Source organism: Ascaphus truei, chromosome 6, assembly GCF_040206685.1.
Source record: "Ascaphus truei isolate aAscTru1 chromosome 6, aAscTru1.hap1, whole genome shotgun sequence".
Classification (NCBI taxonomy): Eukaryota; Metazoa; Chordata; class Amphibia; order Anura; family Ascaphidae; genus Ascaphus; species Ascaphus truei.
In genome coordinates this window covers 20,941,086-20,967,030 of record NC_134488.1, presented here as the reverse complement: position 1 = coordinate 20,967,030, position 25,945 = coordinate 20,941,086, and the positions used below count along the sequence as shown (strand labels likewise).

Below are 25,945 nucleotides of genomic sequence, written 5' to 3'. Positions count from 1 at the left end.
ACAAGATCACCTGCACCCTTTCCCACTATTTGAGACAGTTTTCTAAACACTTCAGTTCCAGAAGGGAACACTCCTCCGGTTCCGAAGGGATTAACCAATACTCTGTTGAAGACAGCAAGCCTCAGCCCTTAAAAAAAAATAAAAAGTAGGAGTCCAGCATCCTGAGCAGACCTGTAGCACTGAGGTTCTTTCAACAGCACCAGAGAGGTGACGCCAGCCTCCGGCTGGAGATCTTGTAATGACAGGAAAGCCAGTTAGTTGGTGAGACAGAATCTAAAGATAATGTACCTTCACACAACCTTATGAGTATGTTCTGCAGCAGGAGTGCTCAACTCCAGTCCTCAAGCCCCCACAACAGGTCAGGTTTTCAGGATATCCCTGCTTCAGCACAAGTGTCTCAGAGGCCCAGTCTTTGGCTGAGCCTCTGATTAAGCCACCTGTGCTGAAGCTGGGATATCCTGAAAACCTGACCTGTTGGGGGAGAGAGGGGAAGGGCGGGGGGCGTCCCTGAGGACTGGAGTTGAGCACACTTGTTCTACAGATAAGCTTAAAGGTTAACGTTCGCTTTCTTAGAACAATATCACTGTCTCGCTACTGAGAAACACTTGGTGGATTGTTGATATTTTACATGTAGATATTCAGAGGTTAAAACCATCATTAATTCATGGTGGTAAAGCTTAAAATAGAAGGTATCACGCTCCACCATTAAAGTGCATTTCCAACTCTCAAAGCTCTTCCTTTTTAATTATAGCTCTGAAGAGCACATTCAGTGTAGCACCCCAGCCTTATTCAGCGGGGCATGTTGAAACATGAAAAACTAAATTAAAAGAAGTATATACTCCATTGAATAGTTTTTAAAAAAAAATTTTTTTTAAAGAGTCTGTTTGAGTTAGGCCGAGTCCATAGACGGACAGGCTGCGCTGAGGCATGCGGACGCTCCGCGCTGAGCCCCTGCATCCTCAATGAGGACGCCTTGAGAGGGGGCTCACGCGAGCGTCCGCAGGCGTGCTGAGGAGTTGGAGGTTTCAGCCGAGCGCCAAGCTGTTTTTCAGCGCGCTGTCGGCTGAAAACCTCCAATCACAGCACAGCAGTGTCGACGTCACGGCGCCGTGACGTCGACGCCGTGACGTCGACGGCAGTGCGTCGCGGGCGATTGGCCCGGCGACGTCACTGCCCCGCCTCCAACCACCTCCCCCCGGCTCCGATCACGCCCGCTGGCTCGCCTGTATGGGCATGAAATCGCCCAGATTTCAGCAGGTGAGCCTCTGCGTCAGCGCGGCTCGCCTCACCCCTCTATGGCCCGGGCCTAACAAGGGTAATGCAAGAGATTGCATGATGCCTCAACCCCTAAAGTGCCTGGTGAAGGTAACGCACTGCAGGTCGTCATTGCACTGAACATTCATGAAAATTATTGGCCTTCTTTAACATACAAGTCTCATTCAGAGGCTCTCTGTCTTTTAAAACAGCAGTTGTCATTTAACAATTAAACTAATGTGTGCGTAATAAAAAATGATGGTGGGTGACCAGTACAGAGATGAACCAGGGCACTTTGGAATTTTGAACACATGTAAACTTTATTGTGCCCCGAGTACACAATGTTTCGGCCCCTCTATTGGCCTCTCTCAAGTGAAGTGCCACTTCATTTGATAAAAGGACAATAGAGAGGATGAAACGTTGTGTGTACTCAGGGCACAATACAGTTTAAATTTGTTCAAAAATCCAAAGTGCCCTGGTTCATCTCTTTACTGGATATACTGGATTACTTACAGGTCGTCCCTGGGACCAGGAGCACTTTGTGGTTTTTTTTTAGTGTGCAGCATATACCTTTAATTGTGGGTGCCCAGTATAACCAGCCTCACACTGGCGAGACCGAAAGGTTGAAACCGTCTGAGTAGGGTTACTGGCTCTGCACTTTAACCCAGGCTGTGCTGAAATGCTGTGTAATACGGCAGGCATTAACTTACAAGTCTCCATGTTAAAATGGACATGAAGCAAAAAGTGACGCTGTGGGCTCATTTGCAAATCATTTCCCAGAATCCATAGCTGCAGTGGAAGCATTGCATGCCAAGAGATAATGGTGTAAAGCAGAGCTTGCAGACCTGTCAGAGATAATTCAATGTGCTCACAAGTAGTAATATTATTCTTCCCTAAAAAAATTAGAACATATCTAAATGCCAAGAAAAGACTAGAAATCTGAAATCAAACCAAATGCTTTAGTTAAGACATTAAATACAACCTTTACTACATTGCTTTCTTTTTTTGCAGTGTATGTATAATCTGACAAAGGCACAAATAAAGTGCAAGATATGAAAGCCAAAGAAAGTATAAGAATGCAGCAATTCCCCTTAAAAAAGGCATTTAGGAGTTAAACTAATAGTATTATATCTTGCCCTCAGCATCTCCTGCTCTTAAAATAAATACATGCAAAAAGGTCTTGTTCAATGCCAATTTTCTTCATTTCTAGTGTCTGATGTTACCATGGTAACCTCAAAATGAATTGGGCTCTGGGGAAAGCTCAATTTTGACCTCGTAAGCACTTAATATTTTCAACGCTTATATCCCCTGAACAGAGACGCAAATTAAAAAAATTAAACCAGTCAGAAAGGGCAAAAAACAGAACTCTTACGTTTAAAAAAATTCAATTAAATAATGCAGAAATCAAAGAAAAAAAACAAAAAAACAGTGTTTCATGCGGACTGCTGCTTTAATCAAATAAGCCTAATTGACCCCGCCATCAACAGCTGATGACGGCTTTTTTTTGTTTGAGACGGCTCCCCTACAGATTATCTCTTTTTATTAGAAATGCTTCAGGAAATTAACATGAAACTTCACTTATGTCAGCACAAGATTTCCCTCTCAATACAAAGCGTGCGGCAGTGCAATGAGAGAGGCTAATCATAGCCAGAGGGCAAGGCGCTGTGCTGGAGATAGAATGCAGCTGTCTGAGCGGGGTGGAATAAGCAGGTTAGTAGCTATGCCTGGAAAGGCTTTTTCATCTTCTCATTCTCACCTGCACACAGACAAACATTCCATGAACAGGCTGCCAGGTGGCAGAAACAATACCATAGTGAAGCCAGTAGGAGAGCAGATATTGTTTCATAAATTCTCTCGCACAAACCTGTAGCTTCCTTAGTTGTTTAATTATTGTCTTTTCAATAGGATGGCAAGTTTCATACAGGACAATACACGCTTCTTGCTGCTGACGCTTTCAACTGACGCCACCAGATTTTTTCTTAAGTACCGGTCCCACATAAAACATGTCTCTGCTTTTCCCGTACCTTTCTGAATACATGCCATGTCAGATAAATAATTGTGATGGTGGGGCAGCTTAGCATTGCATCTTATAGGTTAAGCTCGCTGGTTGCCTCTACCTGTCAAGATGGCGACCTATGTACAGATCAGTCATCTTGATGTGGCCAGCCCACAATGAATCCCTGAGTTATCCTTCATCTAGGGCCAGGTGTGGTGCTTGGGACAATGGAGAAGCGCAGCCTCATGTCGGGGGAACACGTACTCCAAAAGGGGAGGCTTTGTTCAGCCCAGACAGTGAGCTGCCTACCTTTGCGGGAGGTATGGATCTGAAACTGTGAGCCGGGGCCTGGTCCTAGCCAAGTCAGCGTGATTTCCATTAATCAGTTACAATATTCACACTCTTTAATCCCCACCTGATAGGCTGCCCTATAGTGCTGTCATCACCCACAGCACTGACTGTCTTCGCTGAGCAGAGGGCTTGATCGAGACCAATCTCTCTCCATTGGTCAGCACCCAGTTTTCCGATGAAGGCCGGGAAGTATGTAAAGTCAATGCTGATCAGAGCTCCACAGTTCATAATTAGTCTCCGTGTCAGAGACTAACTGGAAATAAAAACTGAGACCCGAGAGGCAGTGATCCAGAATCACTGGGATCTTGTGAGACAGACTAAATCATGGAAGATATCCTGGGTAAACTCGCTTCGGCAGCACCCCGCACATAGCCAGGTGTCCCCATAACCCGGGTTCGGGCGAGTTGAGAGAGTGTGTTGCTCCTTGCTGGCTCCGAACAAAGAGAAACCTTGTTTTATGCAACTCCTATGTTCTGTCTGGTGCTTCGATACCGGTGTAATCGTCTGCTCTCACATGACTTAAAATAATATGGTCATGGCCTATTAAAAAATGGTCACAACGCATTCCTGAACAATGTTATATGAGGATTGGTGGAGATGATTCTACATCCTAAAAGGACAATACAGAAGCAATTGGTTGGAATAAGTGGTTAAGTTCCAGTGCCTGCTCCTTGCAACCCCTCATTATTAATGTTTGGATACCAGGGCAAGGAATGGAACGTTTGGCCGTGACCCAAAATGCCTTCGCCGCAGTGCAGCTTTGTCTCGATATCTGCGCCCGACTGCTTGCTGTCCACCACGTGCCAGACCTAACAAGCCAAGCTAGGTCTGCTTCGGACAATTTCCTCCAAGAGACGTACACTAAAACAGGTACCCCTGCTACAGCTGGTAAGTATATAAAATCAGCTGTGCTCCCCTAGGTGAGGTAGTAAGTAGGACAGAACCAGAAAAAGAGACCTTGTGCAGGCACTCATCTGATAAGTAATGGTGGTTACGGTAAAAATAATGTTTACGGTCAACAAAGATAATAAAATATTGTGTATTAAAAACAACTCTGATGCAGCTGTGATCCTAGCAAGAGTCGTGTAGATTGAAGTATTTCGAAAAATCTCGGGGAACCCCTATCTGGCTGACATATATTAGGTTCGACAGGGGTCAGTCACAACATTTCACACCTCACGAGCCACCTCTATTTCCCACCCTCTACCCATGTATTTCTTTCCCATCCATCTCCCCAACTCTCCCCCTCGCATGTATTTATCCCTTGCGTCTCACTCTTGCTCCCTCTTTTCCTCACTCACTTCCTCCTGCCCCCCTCTCTTCTCTCACTCGCCCCTACCTTCCGTCAATTACCCCACTCTCTCAATCCACCCTACAAAATACATACCAAAAAAACACCCCCGGGTGGGTCGGGGGGCTGTGGTCCGTAGGAGGAACCCCTGAGACTGCTTCAAGGAGCCCCAGGGTTCCATGGAACCCTGGTTGGGAATCACTGGTCTAAAGACTATTTTGCCTGTAAAGTTCTACAGTGTTCAAAACAAAAATCCTAATCTGCCTGTTTGATTTTAACAGACCATTATAAATATCTGAAGCTCTGAAACATGAACATGGGAGATATAACTTGCCAATTGTTGCTGGTTCTTCGTGTTATGGGAATTGCTATGTAAAATACAAATTCAAGCTCAATACTGAAGGACAAAGCATGTTCATTCGTATGTTCAATACCAAGAATGCCTGGAGTTCGTTGTCTCAATTAGGCACTGCATGGGTTAATGCCGCTTGTATTCTCCCAGGAAAAGCACACACCAGATGTTTCTGTTACAATACAGCCCTCTCTATTGTAATAAAGGGGAATTAGTGTGAAAATCACAAGACATGGTTCCCTACCAACAGGCGCTCCGATGTAACATTGTGGTTGGGAGTGTTGCCTTCTATGGAAGGGGCATTCTGCTCTGAGGCTTTATCTGGTCCCATGAGGGACCCAGTGCTCACATATAAGCAGAGACATGCACTTGATTTTATCTGGAGAACAACTTCAAACAGAGGCTACAGAAACAGGCCCATGACCTCATTGTTCTTCATGATAATCAGCGTGGGCCTCGGCACAAATAATTAGCATGGTAAATAAATACTAGACAAAGGGGATGGCTAAAACAATCCCCCACAGGAGCGGACGTAATAAAACGAGCTGAAAAGGACTGACACTGTAAAAAATGTTTAAAAAAGCCCTGATATTTTACAATTCCGGAACAATGTCATTTCAGCAGCAAGTTAGGTTGCAAATAGTGTAAAAAAATGGTGGGGAATATTAAGTATTTTAATCAATATGGTGCTTCAGGAGTTAATGTGGTTACCATGTGTCAAAAAAAAAAAAAGAATACAATATATTGGATTTAAGACAGGTTAAGACATAAGTGGTTCTGTGCAGGTCTACAAAGAGGGCTTAATTGGTGGGTTATCACTTACGGCCACTAAAAGTACCACGTGTTGTATGGGACTAATAGAATCGAGAGATCAGGGCACTTGTTTTGCCAGAGATGGAATTAAATTATGGCTCTCTTGACGTGTATAAACCAGCCACTTTCAAAGGAAACAGTCTTGAATGATCACTTGTGGATCCCAGAGAGGTGTGACACAAGTCACCACTTAGTTGGAGGACTTTATTAAATATAAGAAATGGCCCGACATTCATTTGTTATGGTTATGAATTGCTATCTGCCACCGTTGTGATTTTACAAACCAACCCGTACCCCACACTGCATGGGTAAGAGGTGCCAAGGACAGATAACTTTCTCCAGTGGAAAATAAACGTTGGGCTGTCAAAATTTTAGGTGCAATAGTGCGTGAGCAAGGACGCAACCGCGAAAGTGGCATCTATGTATCGGGAAATTAAGTTATAAGTGCGTCTATATATGGAGTAAAGATTTAAAACTTTTTAGGGCAGGGTTTTTTCTAAATGGTAAAATAGTCAGCATATATACGACAGGGGTGGGTTTATGTTGTTTCAATGGGGAAAAATATAGTACATAAGTCTTAGCAAGGTATTAAGAAAATCAGAATTCAGAGGCGTGTTTGGAATCAGATACACAAATTTTCATATTTCTACGCCAGTGACCTATCTGGGGGAAAAACCCTATGACATATGGTAATGTATGGTATAGGGATTGTTTTAAGCTTTATCCTGTTATTTTAATAAATTGTTCTGCATTTATTGTAACCATGTTCTTGTACTTCTTTTTCTGTAATCTAAGGTGTGTGTGTGTGTGTGTGTGTATGTATGTGTGTAGGAGGTATGTGTGTGTAGGAGGTATGTGTGTGTAGGAGGTATGTGTGTGTAGGAGGTATGTGTGTGTAGGAGGTATGTGTGTGTAGGAGGTATGTGTGTGTAGGGTGTGTGTGTAGGGTGTGTGTGTGTGTGTGTGTGTGTGTGTGTGTGTGTGTGTGTGTGTGTGTGTGTGTGTGTGTGTGTGTGTGTGTGTAGGAGATGTGTGTGTGTGTGTGTGTGTGTGTAGGAGGTGTGTGTGTGTGTGTGTGTGTGTAGGAGGTGTGCGTGCGTGTGTGCGTAGGGTGTGTGTGTGTGTGTGTGTGTGTGTAGGAGTGTGTGTGTGTAGGGGTGTGCACACACATTTAATAAGTTATGCTTTCGGCTCTCAATTAACTATTGCACGCTCTGTAGAGAGTAATTTACATTTTCGGACACATTTTGCTAAAGCAAATGTGTTAAGTGCATAGTTTTTCTATAATAAAAAGGCACAGATATATAATAATTATACATTTAGCGTATATCTTGGGTGGTGGTGGCATATGACTGCAATGGAGTAAGGGGTTAATATTAACTCATTGAAAGTACCTTGCAGAGGAGAAAGGTGAGTTGGTTAGAGTAGCCGTATGTATTAATCCTGGTTGCATATCTAAGTCACGTGCTCACTTGTGTACTGTTCGTGACAGATGGTACATTGGAACGGATTGCGGGGAGATATTGTTAGAGGTATCTTTGCAAAGGTGAAAAGTGGGCCAGCTAGAGAGATATGTATTAACCCTTGTCCCGTTTGCAGGTCACGTGCTCACAATTGTGCCGTACGTGATATACAGTAACACCAAATTTCAAATTATACAGACATCCTAGTTTCTGAAGTCTGAGATTGTATTTGTCACTGTATTGCATTGTTCTCACTAAGAACTAAAATGGGTTCACACAAATATGCAGCTCTCCAGCACATGGCATCAGATCAAATTATCTGATGATTTACAGTGCAGCCAATCAAACACAATTCTAATGTTTAAGGTGGAAAAAATCTGCAAAGGAGGAGGAGACCAAGGATCGTGTCACCAAAACCGTCGGATTCTGGCTCTCCAGGTAAGGGGCTCCATTCAGTTTGTTTCTCCTTGAATTACAGCTGTGAAAAACCGCAGTCCAAGTATCTACACTTTACTTTCTGGACGATCTGAAGCGAAGGAAGCTGGTAACTTGGATTTAAAAAAGAGTGACTTATTTGCATTACCCAGAATCCCTGGCAGCAGTGGTAGCATTGTATGCCAAGAGAAAATGGGGAAAGCAGAGTTGGTGAATGTGCTCACAAGTGGTAGTTTTACCAACTGTACGGTGGAGGGTTTGTCACTTTTGTACTCACAATAACTTGTGCCTGATTAAATGTTTAAAAACACAGTATTTGCACGCTATGCTGCAATGCCCCAGTAGATTAAAACATAAATGCTTCCAAAGAAAATGTTGGAACTTCCGAAAAGGAAAAAAAGACAATAAATTCTAGATTAAAATGAAAGTCAAGTAGTATGTTTGTAAAGATGGATGTGTTTAAAAGGGCGGTGAATGCATTGAATAGTTCAAATATAAGCAATATGGCACCCAATTCTAATAATTCACACAAATATGTTTAACATCAGTTGTTATACATAACCTTCTGTGGTTAGACTGCATTTACAAGTAACTTATTTTTCCTTTGTTCAATCATGCAAATTAGTTTGGATGACAATTAGCAAAATAGTTCTAGGTGGAAGATAATATTTCTCTTTTATAAAAATTAGATCTCAGATTTCTTAACACTCAACATTAATTTATCCCAGAAAGATTAAATCACCGATGAAGTGACAATTTGACCTATGTATGTATTTTTTGTGTTGCACGATACGTAGGATCGCTCAGTTAAGGGTTTGGTACGTAGGATCGCTCAGTTAAGGGTTTAGTTCATGGTTGGTTGTACATGACACTGTCATGAAAGAATTTACGACTATAAAAAAAAAAAAGTGACATTTAAGAGGTGACTGATTTAATTCCATCTGTTTGACTACAGCCAAACAGAGTTAAAATCAATGTCAAGCAACAAAAAACTAATGTAAACGGGTATCTATGGAGTGTTCTGAAGGGTGAATTCCACATAGAATATCCAAGGCTTTGATTCTTACATCACATGCTCTGTCCTGCGGTAAGAAAAGCAATAATATGCGCTCATTCAAATTCCAGGCATGAGTTCTCTTCAACTTGCAGCAAGTTCTTCGGTAATTAGTTTGAAGACAGCCTTTCTCCCCACCTCTAAAAATGTTAAAACTACATCACCTATGAAATGCAGTGAATCTAGCCTTGTACAGAGAGCAGCAGTGTTCACTTTGAAAACCCATTTATTCCTTGCCCTGCTATATGGTACAGCAGTATTACAAATGCACTGGTGTACTCTAGCAAGGGAGATACTGTACTAAAGAAAACAAATTGCCTTTTTTTTTTTTTAAATAAATTTTGTGATTATACCAGCAAGCGCAAATCTGTAGTTCATGCTTGTGGAACGCAATTCCCTTTGACATAAATGAATATGCTGCACTGTATAGTGATCGCAAGTGTACTAGAATCCTATCCAACCCTTAGCATAATGATCTAATTAATGCAACTTTCACAAATAACCAGGGATCCAAAGCCCATCACTGCTGCACTTATCAAAGCGATTTGCTAAATTATATGGGGTTAAAAAAAAATAAACATGTTCAAGACACAGATCAACTATGGTATATGTAAGCCCCCTGCACCAATTGACTAAAAGCGCCAGAACACCAATGACTACTGTTGGAATTGCACAAGTGGGTCTGAAGTTGCCGAAAGGGTGGCAAGTTATGAAGGCCTACATGTTATTTGTGACTCACAATAATTCACCATCTATGCTTTTACCTGCACACAGGCTTCCCAGATTTATTCTAACAAGGCCACCGTAAATGGTAAAGATGGAAGTTAACCAAGGTTTACAATAGGGAAGTTGCTGACCGTGAGAACACCATTAAAAGCAGCCACAATATACTAACCCAGGGTTTCTCAACTCGTACTCAAGTCTCCCCAACAGGTCAGGTTTCAGAATATCCCAGCTTCAGCACAGGTGGCTCAATCTGTTGCGGGGTCTTCAGGGCTGGAGTTGAGAACCTCTGCACTAATTCCAGGTCTGCTAGGTTGCTTTTACAAACATTTTCCAGGAAATCCCCCCCCCCCCCCCCAATAGTAGCGGTTGCTCTATTGGTACTTGGGGAGATAGATATTTAAAAAAAAAGAAAGGATTGGGGTATGCTGTGGGGAACAAAAACTTGTATTTACAAGAGACCCGATATTTCTCAACTGTTGCTCTCCAGGTAAAAGTTGGACTGCACACAGATTTGGAACCGTTTCACGCAGTTGGAAACACTCACGGCAATAGATTGCTAAGAAGGATTGAACTGAATAGACATGAAATCTCTGCATGTATAACTTAGCTCCGTTCTAGAAATGTCAGTAACAAGGCCATTATTGTCTTGTTCCAATTATACAAATGCTGCCCCTTTTCAAGCCCTGCCCGAGACCTCACAGTTTTAGAGTTTTGTTCATTGCTATTCAGTGGAATGCTGCATGACATTCCAGGCTGCAGCAGACAGTACGTCAGCCTCATTCCCAGGCAAACTACATTGGTCGCCATAGGTTCTTAGCCTGGAGAAGAGAAATGTGTCACCCCAGCTTTGGGATTCATCTACAGACTACCACAGTAGCAGTGATAGAAACTGCACAACTAGGCTGAGACTTGTTGAGGTTGCAGACATTTCAACATTTGCTCCAGTGTGGTACGATAAAATGTCATTAAAATTACAAATGTTGTATTACAACATGTTAAAGCAGCAGTTCAAGCAATATCCTACATGTTTTTGTTTTTTTAAATAAATCAGTTCAGTACTATCAGAAAATACTTGTAGCATTTTTAAAAAAAAATGTTTTAAAGACGTTTCTAATGTAGGAAGCATTTCCAAAGTGACACCCCTTCCCCTTCTGATAGGCTCTGGCTCTTGAGCCCCGCCCTCTCTCTAGCAGTGCACCAATTGTATCTAGTAACTGCCCAGTCAATCATATTCCAGGGCTACATTGGCCACAATGCTGTGCAAGTACTGAATTAAATAACCCGGAGCAAGCGATTGATTACAGGAGAACTGACAAGTGATTATCTAAGCTGTAGATCGGTCAGTGTGCAGATTGTATTGATGCACATATTGAATGGGGAAAAAATATATTTTTTTTATTAAAAAAACGTCAGCTTTAAACAATACAGCCAAGTTGTGCACTTCAATTTACAAAGTTTATAATAAAACCAAGAAGAAAAGTACACTTTTGAGACCTTTTTAATTGTCTTAAATGGAACTGGGCATATGCTAAATTATAATTGTGTGTTAATTTAGTTGAATTTGATTTATTTAAAAGTATACCGTTTATCATTACTTAATATTTGTTTCAGTATTTAGTCAATACTTGTGTGGCTATACTGCTCTGACCATTCTATGTTGCTTCTACAACAAATACTTATTCTGCATTACTTCCTGTAATTTAATTCTAAAAGCTCTTATTCCAATGTCAATAAAGGAGTTTTTATAAAGCGAGAGAAATAAATTTAAAAAAATGTACAAAAAGGGAATAGGAACCCTAGATTTCTAACTAAACAGAAATAAAGTTGTGTTCCTCTATACCGCATAATACCATCACACTTTGACCAGTGAGGTTATCCATTTCTTCATCTAATGATCCCACCATTGCTGGTCGCGACTTCATGCCATTCCAAACCCATAGTCAAGCTCCCAAGATCCATTAGGATTTTGAATAAGAAATAGTTTGTGCATGTTAATGCATTTAGGGCCTCATTCAGAAACAGTGATAGCCAGAGATGTCCATTCAATAGAATAGTTATCGGTAGGCAAGAATGGCTACTATCAATTGATGTGAGAAAACCATTCGACTTCAAGCCCACCTTAACACTGATGTTGATCTGAAGCCACTAATTCAGTTAACTCTTTCAGACCAGACAGAACAGCTGACGGAAATCAGGTTCTTATCTGAGCAGCTAAAATCGAAACAAGTCCAATGCGGTAAGAGCCAGATAAGCAGCTTAACTTGTCAGTGCAATCCGATCTTCCATAAAACTACGTCATCCCTAGTTAATGGGTTTCTCACCATTTACACACAACACCTACTGGCCAACACAGGACAAAGCCACTGCTATTCTTTTCCATGGGGAGGGCAGAAATAAGGCCGCATTGTTCACCATTATGAGAAGAACAATGCAGCTGACTCAGCTCGGAAGTAGGAACACTGCCTCTACCATAAATTATTTGTATAGAATGAAAATGGATCAATCCCCTAATGACCATTCCTGAAACAAATAAATATAATCTTGACCACGACCCTTTCATTCACAAGGTCATTTTTTTATTCTCTGTTTTATAAGTAATAAAGAGGATTATCTCACACGGAACAAACAAAAAGATTGGTCTAAAGCTTTAAGTTTGCCAATTCCTCTAATGATTTAGAAAACTATAGTCCTATCTACACTCAGATTATTGCACGCTATTGAGGGGTACAGATTTATTAGGAATCATAACCATAACCAGTATGAATGCTTAGAAAATAATGTGCTGGTGCTGTACAGTTGAAGAGAGTACAGGGAAAACGGCGGCAAAGAGTTCTTTGATAAAGCGTGGGATACCACGGGAAACGCGTCAGAGTGTTCTTTTTGGCTGTTACTATGCCCTAAAATAAATTTTTGCACCTAGGATATTTTGTGGTCTGCAGTTTGTGGTTTCCAATCTTCAGCAGCAGCAGCAGATGCACCGCCGTTTTCCCTGTACTCTCTTCAATTGTTCCTTGGTAGGAGCACGCAGGACAGGACCAGAATATCCCCAAGGTCAGCAGTGACTAATCCATTTACTTCATTTATGTGATCAGTCCCACACACGGTTACCTAGACCACCACATAAGACTTACCTATATGGCTAGTGGCATAATCTATGGGAGTGTGTTTAACATTGGACTATCTGGAATCCTGAGTCTTATGAACTGTCCTATGCTATGAAGATGTTTATATTTTTATATCAGATCAAACATTGCCTACTCCTGGTTAGCATCACAAGTGGGAATTAACCCTCCCCTTCCCTTTCAGGTGCTGTACAGTTGAAAGATTTGAGGTGTAATGATCAGCCAAAATATGTTACGGCGAGTAAAAAAAAGTGACAAAACCCTCCACCATACAGTGTACAGAAAATAAAAATACCCCTTGTGGGCCCACTCCCAGGTCTCAGACAGGTCTGCAACCCTGCTTTCCCCCATTATCTCCTAGCACAAGGCAGAGTTCAGGGTGCATGCTGCGGCTGCGTGCTCCCCTGCGCGCCTCCACCGCACGCTCCTGCAGCTCAGCGATCTGTGTTGAGGCTGCAGGAGTCAGGTTGCGGTGTTTGGGGGCGTGGCCACATGACGCGACTGCCGCCCCAAAAAAATCAATTTTGGATGTAGTGGCAAAATGTAGTGGCGACAACGCTGTACTTTGCCGCTACAAGAAATTGCACCCTGCATAGTTAATTGAAAACCATGTAATTGCTCCGATCGTGCGCACGTAAGCGCGCAGACGTCGTGTAGTAAGCACCCTGAACTCGGCCTAAGAGTGCTTCCACTGCAGCCAGGGATGGGGAATGAGATGCAAATGAGCACACAGTGTCACCTTTTGCTACATCTCCATTTTAACATGGACCATGCATCTTACGTCTGCCGTAATATAAGATATGAGACTGGCATCTGGGAATCCAGGCACGCAGATTCTGCATTTGGAATGGCAGGGTGCAAGTGTTGATAAGCATTGTAGCCTTAAAATGTTCATCTAATTATGGGAATGATCGGAGAAATTGCTGCACAGACGTAGCACTAAGCAATCATCCGCCATGATTTCCATGTAAGATTTGATAGTGCAGGAACTGCACAGCACTCTGTAAAAAGCATTTAGTCAAATACTTAAACAATTTATCATTGTAAATGTCTTTCAGGAATCAAAAGCAAAAAGGTTGCTGCTTCTTAGGAAAGTCAATCAGTTTAAATTTTCACAAAGGACACTGAATGCAGCAATAAAGCACTATTTTCGCCTTTATATTAATATTTCTGGAACTGCAGGATGGTGTGGGGGTCATGGAAAGCGTTTTTTCCACTGTCTTTCTGGCATGAATCAGATAGCACAAACAGCCCACATTATTACTGCTTCAGTTGTTAATAACCAAAAGGGCACTGTGAGGAGTAACATTTGTGTTACTGGTTGGCTCCTGACAAGTTAGAATTCCAATGTGAGAAGGGAGAGGTAGAATGCTGGGTGATTTAATGAATTTAAAGCTGCAGCTCAAGCTTTTTTTTTTTCTTTTCAATTTGTGCATCAATACAATCTGCACACTGACAAGTGATTTGCCAAGTTGTAGATCAATCCGTTCTCCTGTAATCGATCGCTTTGCTCGGGGTTATTTAATTCAGTTCTTGGTGGACAACATTACCTAGAATGCAAAGTTCTGTGTGGAAGATCCTTTGACCAGGCAGTCACTAGATACAATTGGTGCACTGCTAGAGAGGGCGTGGCTCAAGAGCCAGAGAGGTTGAAGGGGTTGTGACTTTGTAAATGGTTTCTAAATAAACAAAAATGCTTCCTACATTAGAAACATTAAAAATGTCTAACATTTTTTTATTTATTTTTTAAATGCTACAAGTATTTTCTCATAGTACAAAACTGATTTATTATTATTTAAATTATTGATTTATTTTTTTAACACGTGTAGGATATTGATTGAACTGCAGCTTTAACCAAAACTTCTAAACACTAGTAGATTAGAATAGCCCTTAAATGTCTTTTGTTAATTTCAATTTCTAACACATGCTTTGCTTTTATTAACTTCCTGGTTTTACACAGTATAAACACTGTCTTTCTGACTCTCTATTACCAGTCACCTCTTCCAGGCATCTAGAACTTGGTGTGGCCAGTGACATTTCAGAACCTCTGCATAATGAAGATGTAACCACAGAACTGCCATAATTTGGAGACACAGCACACATTCCATGCACGTTACAACAAATAACACAACATTTGTCAGTTTAGAATTTGAAAACACACAGATCCCAGTCATTGTACAGCATTGTAGCTGACCTGTGGTGAGGTTTGTGATTTATTGATGAACCTAAGATTGAAAACTACTACCCTATTTCCTCAATTCTAAGACGCACCTTTTTTCTGATTCACATGTTTGAAATCGGGGTGCGTCTTAGAATCGATGTATTAAAAAATTATTTATTTTTTTATAAAAGTGTCTACAGTACTAACCCCCTCTTTTCACTTACCATGTTTAAGGAGAGGTCCCATGTCAGTGGAGGATAAAGCGGGCGGTGGCGGCAGGAGAGGTCCCACGTCTACAGATGGTTGAAGATGGACAGCGGGCGAGAGTGGGGCAGGTGTGCAGCGGCAGGATAGGTCCCAAGTCTGCAGGTGAATGAATATAAGACAGCGGGCGGACGTGCGGTGGCGGGAGATCATAGCAGGAGAACTAAGCAGAGCGGCATAGGGGAATGGCTTGTGAGGTGCACACTGTAACAGGAAGTTAGACACCGATCAACTTCCGGTGTTAGTGTGCACCTCCCAAGCTGTTCCCCTGTGCCGCTCTGCTACTACTAAGCTCTCCTGCTATTATGATCTGGCACAGCACACCCGCCCGCTTTCTTCTTATCTTCATTCACCTGCAGACTTTGGACCTGTCCTGCTGTCCATCTTCAACAATCTGCAGACGTGGGAGCTCTCCTGCCGCCACCGCCCGATTCATCCTCTGCTGACATGGGATCTCTCCTGAAACATGGTAAGTGAAAAAGTAATTTTTCTCGATTGTAAGACACACCATTGATTTGGCCCTTACAAAATCGAGGAAATACGGTAGTTCAGACACAAAAAACCTGGCACCGTTAAGGTTTCAGGTTATGCTGAACAATATACTGTAAGTGTTTGAATTTTATATTCTCCCATGAATAAGAATTATTGTACCTTAAAATTAGTGCATTATTATTTTTGAAACTCCCCTTTGCATTCATAGGCAGGGGCTACATTTTAAGGCAGCAGGAGGAAGGAAGATGGATGAAAATTTGGACTGTCTAAAGCTATAAAAATCAGCCTTACTGCTTCTGACAATCGGTACTTCAATTTGTTTGCTGCTTGCGAGACCTGCGATGTATATCCTACCATGTAGATTAAACGGAAAGTAAGGAGATGACCAAACATTTTATGAACAATTTGCTAACAAATGGAGCAGAACAATTGAGAAGTACTTCTCTGCACACCTGAGCGGTGCTCTCTGGCAGGGAGGGCTCCTGAAACCCGGGGGCTAGGCACCTGTTCAAGCAGAACAACTCAACATCTTCTCCAAGCTTCAGTGTGAGGCTTTTGTATCGAACAGGAACATACTAAAGCAGGGGTGGCCAACTCCAGTCTTTAGGGGCCACCAACAAGTCAGGTTTTAATGATACGCCTGCTTCAGCAAAGGTGGCTCAATTAGTGACTCATTCAACAACAGCCACCTGTGATGAAGCAGGGATAGCCTTAAAACCTGACTAGTTGGTGCCCCTGAGGACTGGAGTTGATCACTGCTGTACTAGTGCGATGAGTATACAGATGTGAATAAAAACAGACCGGTGCAATGACTAGATATCTGGGGATAAGCCAAAAGACTGAACCATCACCACCAAGTTCCAGGACACGGCAAACACCAACTTCACCATGTTGTACTTAGGAGCTCAAGAAGGCGTGCTCTTTGTTTTTCTAGGAGCTGTTACCGCTACCTTTGTGACAAAATAATAATCTGACACCTGCAACATGTTACTCAACCATAGGACATGGAATAAGGAGTTTAGCATGGCACTTATTTAGCAAGCTGACTGAGTTAATATTGAAGATGAAGCCCATTTGGGGGGGGGGGGGTTTGAGAAATAAGTTTCATCTGAAGTACTAACTCACTTGGCAGGCTAAATTCAAAAGGAACATTTTTTTCCATACATATGAAAGAGCGTGTATCTGAAATATACAGAAAAAGTAGCTTGTAATGTAATAATTATTGTTGAAAGAAAACATGTATGTTAAAAAGTGACGAGACCATTTCTGCAGCACGATCCAAATAGCTGCTGCAATACAACGTAAAAAAGTTCCCAACATCTATTGTACAAACAAAAGTGCGGGCAAATGGAGTTCCATACCTGCATAACGTAGCGGTGCATCCTTGTCCAGGGCAATCAGTGGGGGGTCCAACAACACAGCATTATCATTTTCCGTTACAATGCCGTGGTATGTGGTTTCAATCCATGGCTTATGCTTGTTGACTATGGGAAGGGAGAAATATAGTTGGTATAGGAGGAGAGCATACAGCCGAGTAAAAAAAAGAGAAATGTCAATGTTCGTACCAAATCCTACATTAAAAAAACACAAGTTCCCAAAAATACAAAATGTATGTATTTTGTTGTATAGAATCATCCATTTACATAGCACTTCACATCAGTAATGTACCCAACAAAATAACATGACATAATGGGAATAAGCGTTGGATACATACAAGTATACATTAGGAAAAGGAGTACCTGCTCAGAAGAGCTTACAGTTACATGCTGACATTTAGTTGCCCCACCCTGACTAGTTGTTGATCTGTGATATATTAGGATTCGCAAGCTTAATTGTGTTGTCTGTTAATTGTCCAGCATGTAACAGGAAGATTAATTGGGGGGAGGCCATGTGACTGTTTAGATGTATAAATTTCAAAGCAGTCAAGGGAAGCATAGCAGGGTTTAGCAAAGCATCAAGAGTGTGCAAGTCCTCCCATTTCAACTCCCATACCCCAGAGAATGCCCCTTCTGGAATTCCAAAACGATCTGTCGCCGATAGAAATATCTGTAAGCCTGCTGCCCAATCTAGATGAACTCAGGGCATGGTGACTTTTCGCATAAACCCAAAGCCAGCACTCAACAAAACATGGCTAACCATTAAAACCCTCAAATGCACTCATCGCCATTCTGGGATACTCCATTTCTAGAAAAGATAGGTCAAAGAGAGGAGAGGTATTACTTTATATTGAAGACTCCTTACAATTTATTTAAAACCAGAGACAGAACATGAAACACAAAGCTCAGTGCACATCCAGTGAAACCTATACACGGTAGTGTGCCTAAATATATATGTATAGATATCAATTAAATAAAATGGTCTTTTAGTTTAACATTTTGGCCAAATTTTTGTAAGCCCTTGAGCCACTACACGGCAGACCACATCTCAAGGGTCCCTAACACTAATATAAAGTCTTAATAACCTGTGCATTACCAGGAAGAATGATTTATAATAAATCTGTCAAAATTAGTTGCATAGTTCTAAGTCTGATTGAAGCTTTTATTAACCTGTACATTACCAGGAAAAGCACTCTGTATAAGATTTGTCACAATCATACTGCAAGCAGGCAAGTTCCCCCAAGAGTGGGAGATGCTAGGTCTCTGGTTTTAAATATACATCGCCATGCTCAGTAGCACTCCTCTGTCACACACACACACACACACACACGTTATTTTGAGGGTTCAATATGAGCTTGCAGGTGTCCTGTATGTTTTACAAATCTTGATCAGCTGGTCTTAGCTGATTGGAAGGTGGCTCTTCCTATCATGTTGAAGCTCACCCCCTCCCACATTTAAATGGTTAAAAGCTCACTCCAGGTTTCACTGGATGTGCACTGAGCTCTGTCTGTGTTTCATGTTCTGTCTCTGGTTTTAAATATATATCGCCATGCTCAGTAGCACTCCTCTGTGACACCTATATGCTTATATATATGTAAGCAAGAGAAAAAGAAGCCCAAGAAGATAGCACTCTGGTATACCATCTGCAATATCAAAAATACATTTTATTAATTAGATGTCACAAAACAGAATAAAAGATCGCACAGAATTTTAAAACATGGCATAGATCCCCTGTGCGTAAACCAAAGCAATATGCTGATTAGCATGTCTGACATAACATATAGAAGCACTGTAAGAAGCCAGGTAGATGAATGAGTGCCATCTTCTTGGGCTTCTTTTTCTCTTGCTTACATTAATACTGGCCCTTTTAGCACCATTGATATACTTAAGTATTTATAATTGTCAGTATGTTGGTTGCCTTTATTGTGCGGTCTTGTGGATGCGGGGTCCGTTTATATATATATATATATATATATATATATATATATATATATATATATATATATATATATATATATATATATATATATATATATATATATATATATAGTGTTCGACAAACCTATACATTTGCTCGCCCCAGGCGAGTGGATTTAACCCCCGGGAGTAAATATTGGCCCAAGCAGCACACGTTTGGTACTAGGTGGCGAGTAGATTTTTTTTTTTTTGGTGATTTGTCAACGTGTGTGTGTGTGTGTGTGTGTGTGTGTGTGTGTGTGTGTGTGTGTGTGTGTGTGTGTATATATATATATATATCTTATATATGTTGTGGTTATTTTGGGGGTTCAATATGAGCTTGCAGGTGTAGTGTATGTTTTACACTCCTTACAATTTACACTGCTAAATTGCCCCCCGAGCCCACCCTCTTAAATCCTAGCTGGGAAAAAAATTGCCTCCCCATCTCTAACACTATTCTTATTGTTGACATCTACCGCCCTCCTAAAGTCCCACTACAATCACCGATGGCCATCACTCATTTCCTTGGCTCAAATACCGCTCTGAACGGGAAGTGTGAGCTGTAGGTTTTCAGGGATGTCAACCTCAATTGGCTTGATCCTAAAAAACAACAAAATCCACACAAGTCAAGTCACTAAACCTAACCAAACTAATTTCCCAAACCACCTGCTCAAACCTGAAATCTCACGGCCATTCCTTGCTAGACTGGATTCTATCCTCTAGTACCAGCAGAATCCAATCCTCTTGTAGTCTACCTGACATTTTCACAGACCATACAACTGTGTAAGGAAAAAAAAAATCAGACCACCCAAATCATGCCCTAAATCTACTCACTGAAACATTTAGAAATTATAACCCACAACAGTTTTTGGTTGATCTTACCAACTTTCCTTGGTACAGAATCAACTTGATACCTGACCCCAATTCAGTGCTTGATTATTTCCAAACAGTTCGTAAGACTCTGTTGCCTGGGTCCCCGCTGCATCCGATAGCACGCGGCCGGATGCAGCGCCACTCACCAGCTCCTGATGTCCTCCCGAGTCGGCCCCAGTCCCTCCTCACTGGAAGGCTCACTACACTCTGACGCGTCAGCCAGCAGGGGCTGTAATAGGATTGTAATCCCGAGCGGTGACACGTCACGTGGTGTGCCAGTGAGCCAATGAGGAGGGGAGCTGTCTGGAGCTACGGGAGGGAGGGAGGCGGGCGGGGAGCAGCAATTTCATCTTCCAGATAGAAAATCAGATACACTAAATCACACCCCACTGTAAATTCCCCATTAAGTACATGACCACCCCAGTAACAATCATTTGTCTCAGTAGGACAGAGGTAATATTATGAAAGCTTAAACACACACTTGGGCAGATAAAGCAGCAATATACACATTTGGGTTATTTGCTTACAGGTCAGATCCCAGTACGTTAGTGGATCATAATTACTGCATTTAGATAATCAGCTTTCTTCTCTAGAACCTCAGCAGGTTAGATAGATAGATAGGAAGTACTAGTTCTCAATACTAGTCATGGAAAAATGTGTCCACACCCAATTAAGTGATTACAATACCAAGACAAATTTCTTTAGCCAACTCCAATCTGGCTTTCGCCCAAAACATTCCACGATAATTACCCTCCAAAAAGTTTGCAATGAGATCCAGCGTGGATTGGAACAATTTATTGGTGCAATATTCCTAGATTTTGCAAAGGCTTTTGATACTGTTGATCACGTTAACTTGTTAAATAACCTCCACTGCTCTGGAGTAGGAGAACATGCTTTAAATGGTTTTCACTCCTACTTATCAGGTAGATCCCAACAGGTGTCTCTCGTGCTCTAACTCCAATCCCTTGGATATCACATGTGGTGTCCCAAAAAGGCTCTGTTCTGGGGCATGTACTCTTTTCAGTCTTCATTAATGATCTACCCACAGCTTGTAAAAGGAGCTTCAATGCACATGTATGCAGGTGAACATCTTCTATTCACACAGCCCTAGACTCTGACATTGTACACTTTCTTCAATCTGATTTTTCGAGACTTGAAAACTGGATTTCCCAAAACAAACCGTTTTTAAACCCTGACAAGACCAACAATGATATTTAGGACCAAGACTAAATTTCTAAAGCTACAGACCAGAAACAACTCTAATACCATTCTAGACCCGGTCACTAGTTTTAAATACCTGGATATATGGTTTGATACCCCATTTAACATTTGGGTTGCACAATGATACCCCAACATCCAAAACTAGATGAACTTTATAGGAACAAATCCTCCCATAGCCCGCTGATCAGAAAGTGTATCGCACAGCACATGCTAATGCCAATTATTGCCTTCAAATACTTTCTGTACAAGACACACACACACACACACACACACACACACACACACCACCTGAGATCTGACTCCAAAAGACTTTTCACAGTCCCAAGGTTCAACAAAGACCAATAGTGTCAGGGAATGGCAGCTTAACAGAACTTATCAGTGTATATTTAGATAAAATACTAAGATCATTTGTTACCACATTACCCTCATATGTTAAAGACACCACTGACAGGTTGAGTAGACTACAGGGCATCTGTACCACAAAAGAGTGCCTGTTAGTAAACTTAGACGTTGAGGCATTATACAAGTCTATCAAACATGAATATGGACTACAGGCCTGTAGATATTTCTTACACACATGCAGTTCATATTGCAAGAACACCGACTTATCATTGAATTAATAGACTTTGTTGAGACAATTATTTCCTGTTCATGAATAAGCATTATTTACAATATTATGGCACAGCCATCCTGTGTCCCATCTTCTCCAGCCAGCCTATTAGGCTGGTGGGAGAACAATGTATTTAGTAATGAATTTATGCAATATACCAGTACCATTTAACTATGGATTGGGCTCATAGAAGGCATACTGCTAATCTGGAATGGTAACCAAGAGACACTATAGGAGTTCATTCAAATCCTCAATGCCAATAACCTGAATCTCAAACTCACATACCAATATAGCAGAGAACGAAAAACTTTCTTAGATCTGGAAATAAGAAATATTCAGACCACGGTGTTCAGAAAGGAGACATCCACCAATAACCTGCTAACAGGAAACAGCCAACAATTTATAACTGGTATACCCACGGGTCAGTACTTAAGACTGAGACGCATATGCTCTACCCAAAGTGATTTTGAAGAACAGGTGGAAGATCTAAAATAAAGATTTCTGAAACGCAGCTATAGCCTGAAAAATCTATATTTAAAAAAGGGCATATAAAAGTGCGAAAAATACAGCCTGAGGCACTTCACTCTGCACTAGACCAAAATAAGACTACAAAGGAGATCAGGTACATTGGCACAAACATCAAAAGAGCGGCAGGCAGGAATATGAGCCATCTTTGAGAAACATTGGATCATATGAACATCTGATAATTATCTCAAAGTGTTGGGCAAAAGACCCACCATGATCACAAACAGAAGGTCTAGAAGCAGAGACACACTGGTCCATAGCCACTTTCAAATTCATAAACAGACCAATTGGCTAGAGGATAGAATTAAGGGCTGCTATCGCTGCAATTCATGCTACGCATGTCCGCATATTCAACCAGGAAAATCTTTCTGGGATACCAACCACATGCAGGAATATCATATCCACAATTCTATAAACTGCAAAACGACCGGGTTATTTACCTGATAACATGCCAATGCGTTAACTGGTCAAAACATTCAAGGAATTATGAAGACGCATAAGAGAACATGTAACTTCCGCAGACAATTAACAAGATACACCAATGGCACGTCACGTAAATCTGCTACATAATGGTGACTAAGTGCTTGACATTAATGTGTATAAATTTGTGTCATGATAATATCATGATATATTATGTATTTTAATCAACCTGGTGCTTAAGAGGTTAGTTTGAAGTTGAAAATACAATATTTGGGGTCTGGCTTTTCATGAATCTGTGCATGCTTAAACTGAGCTTAATTGGGGGGGGATTATATCCTGTATGGCACACTTAAAAGGGCCAGATGGGTTGTATATTGCTGAGAGTGTCGAGATAAGGGAAGAGTCAGCAGATGTGGGAAATAAAATATGGCCCCTGTGACAACTGTCTATAAAACATGTTTTTTTATTTTAATTTTATTTTTAAGAGCGAGCTCCAACATTCTCTGGAGGGGGTTTATGGATGGCCGGGGGCGTGGCTAAAAGTATTCACAGGTGAAAGGTGAGTTGGCTAGAGTAGCAGTGTATATTACCAGATAGCATATCTAAGTCACGCACCCAATTGTGTGCTGCTCGTGATGGTGGTATATTTGGACGGATTTAGGGGAGATGTTAACTCATCTAAGGGACCTTTGCGAAGGTGAAGGGTGGGGCCCGTGCGAGCGTATTAACCCTTGTCCCATATGCAGGCCGCGTGCTCGCAGGGGTGTCATTGGTCCTTCTTGCAGACAGGGGAACTATAACCAAAAGTTATTACAAAAAGAAACTGAATGGATTTATAAACTTAACACATTACCCCTTAGGGTTTAGTGAAGGCTTTACATACAGTCCATTCATATGACAAACTGTATCCATCAGGTTACTGTCTAACAATCATAAACATAACTATATTATGTCTCATTAGATAGTGCAAGGTGGTTATTCGACCAGTGACTCATAATTGTACCATTAATGTCATATACTCTTATTTTTAATTTGTTTTTAATCAACTTTGTCTTAAGTGCTAACTTCATACTATGCACTAGTTGCCTTGGAGTTCTAGGCTTATATTCTTTATAGCTAAACAAACTACCATACAAACCACTGGGATAGAGAGCATGTTTGTTAACTGTTTAATTCCATAGCTATGGAAACTACCCGCTATAAAGAGTCAGCAGGGGACTCGGGCATTCAGATTGCCATTGCCAAAGCTCCGTGGACAGAGCAAAACGGCTGTCGGGCTAGCTTGGTGGCGATTGGTTGCTGTGTGGGTGGAGTTACTAGTGACGCGCAGCGCCTCTGATCTCAGTTGGGATCGCGCAGCGCACTCCAAACAGCAGCGCGATCAGCTGTGAGCAGGTCTGAAATGGGAGGATGCTGGGAGAGGCTTTATTCATTTGATTAGCAGAGTTCTGATCTCTCAACTTTACCACACATAGTTAAATATCTCTCCCAGCACCCCCACTTAACCACACACTGGAATGGTGATACTGTCAGTGATCCTTCACACTACCCCACATTAGCATACAATTGTATGCATTGTTATCTGGGAACAGATCTGCTGTGTTTAGTAGGAGAGTTCTGATCTCTCAAACACTACCATATGTATTATATACATGTATCCCAACACAGCTAAACTTACTGGGTGATATACTGTGGAGATCAGTGAGTCAGGGACTCCCAAAGCTGTATCATTGAAGATTATCACTACCTGGTTCACCCACCTCACAGTCACAGCTGCCATTTAGCAATTGAGGAAAAGGTGGGCTATTTAGCCATGACATATTACCTTTACCTTATCTCATCCTTTTCACTAGTTACTTTAGGCCTCGGGCCGCGCTGATCAGCGCTCCTGCTCTGCCTCGCCTGCTCAATCTGGTGCTTTTTTGTGTCCTGGCAGGCGAGACAGTGAGCGTGCTTTGGGGGCGGGGGCGGGGTGAAGGCGTGACGAGGTGGAACTGAGACGTGGCAGGAGGCGGGGCTAGTCCCTCGCTCCCATTGGATGTTTGCGGTTACGTGACCGCTCCTCCGCTCCCCTCAGCTCCGAAGTTCAAACCTTCCTGTCTCCTGAAAGTTTCTGAGCCGCGCTGATCACAGATGGAGGGGGTAAGTTCATCTGCTCAGCACAGCTCAGCGGGGTCTGTTGGACTATGTCCCAGGCATAGTGAATATAACCAACACACGTCACAAAGACCCCTCCCCCTTCACCAATTACAGTATAAGTTAGACGTGTGTTTAAATGGTGTTCAGCCACTACTTTATAAGTTGTGCAAGTTAAATTTTTAAACATTAATTTCACCCTTGTTTTTATTAACCCACCTGAGTACACCTTTCAAATGTGTCTCTGTGCATCTTTGCTACATATTTTTCACCTATTAAAAAAGGTGCGCACCCCCCCCCCCCCACTAGGGCAGCGGTGCGCAAACTGCGGGGCACGTCCCCCCTGCTGCGGGGGATGCGGGGTTTACAGAGGCCCCGCGCGCTTCCCGAAGGCACTTAATTTAAGTGCCAGGGAAGCAGCAAAGGACTTTGTAAACCTCACTTACCTTGGCTCCCGCAGCTTCTTACACGCGTCGCCATGGTAACGCAGCGTCAAATGACGTAGCGAGGTCATGCGACGTCGCCATGGCAACGCGACGTCGCCATGGCAACGTGACGTCGCCACCGGAGTAAAGGTAAGGGGGGTGCGGAGAGAGAGGAACTGCCAGCAGGGGGCACAGGGAATAAAGTTTGCGCTCCCCTTACTCTAGGACAGGGGGCGCAAACTTTTTTCCCTGTGCCCCACTGCCGGTGGTCCCCTCACCTCCGCGCGCCCCCCCCTCACCGGCATCATAACGTTACGTTGCCATAGCAACGTGACGGCACATGACCTCGCTTGCCATGGCGACGCGTGAGAGAAGCCGCCAAAGCCACGGTAAGTTAGGTTTACAGAGGCCCTGCAGAGAAGCATGCGGGACCTCTGTAAACCGCGCACCCCCCGGAGGCAGTCTCACGCCCCCAGTTTGCGCACCGCTGCACTAGGGAATAGTGTGGGCTTCATTATTATTAGATACATCAGTACTTCAGTAAGTTTCATCCTGAGTGGACAATTTCCACATTGTGGAGGTGGTGTTGCTACCTGAAACTCACCTTAGCAAACTATAAACACCTTCTA

The 25,945-nt window shown here is 42.2% G+C and overlaps 1 protein-coding gene and 1 long non-coding RNA gene across 5 annotated transcripts in view; one reads left to right on the top strand and one right to left on the bottom strand.

The window, feature by feature from the left end:
- Positions 1-25,945, bottom strand: part of CLSTN1 (calsyntenin 1) — an 84,771-nt gene that overhangs the window by 33,050 nt on the left and 25,776 nt on the right. For all 4 annotated transcript variants that reach the window (XM_075603579.1, XM_075603581.1, XM_075603580.1 and 1 more), the window contains exon 2: positions 17,136-17,258. In XM_075603579.1, the coding sequence (XP_075459694.1) occupies positions 17,136-17,258 (123 nt within the window). The remainder of the gene's footprint in view (positions 1-17,135; positions 17,259-25,945) is intronic.
- Positions 15,615-16,164, top strand: LOC142496724 (uncharacterized). The gene is made up of 2 exons (XR_012802092.1): positions 15,615-15,751; positions 15,987-16,164. It is a non-coding gene; the product is annotated as an uncharacterized LOC142496724 (long non-coding RNA).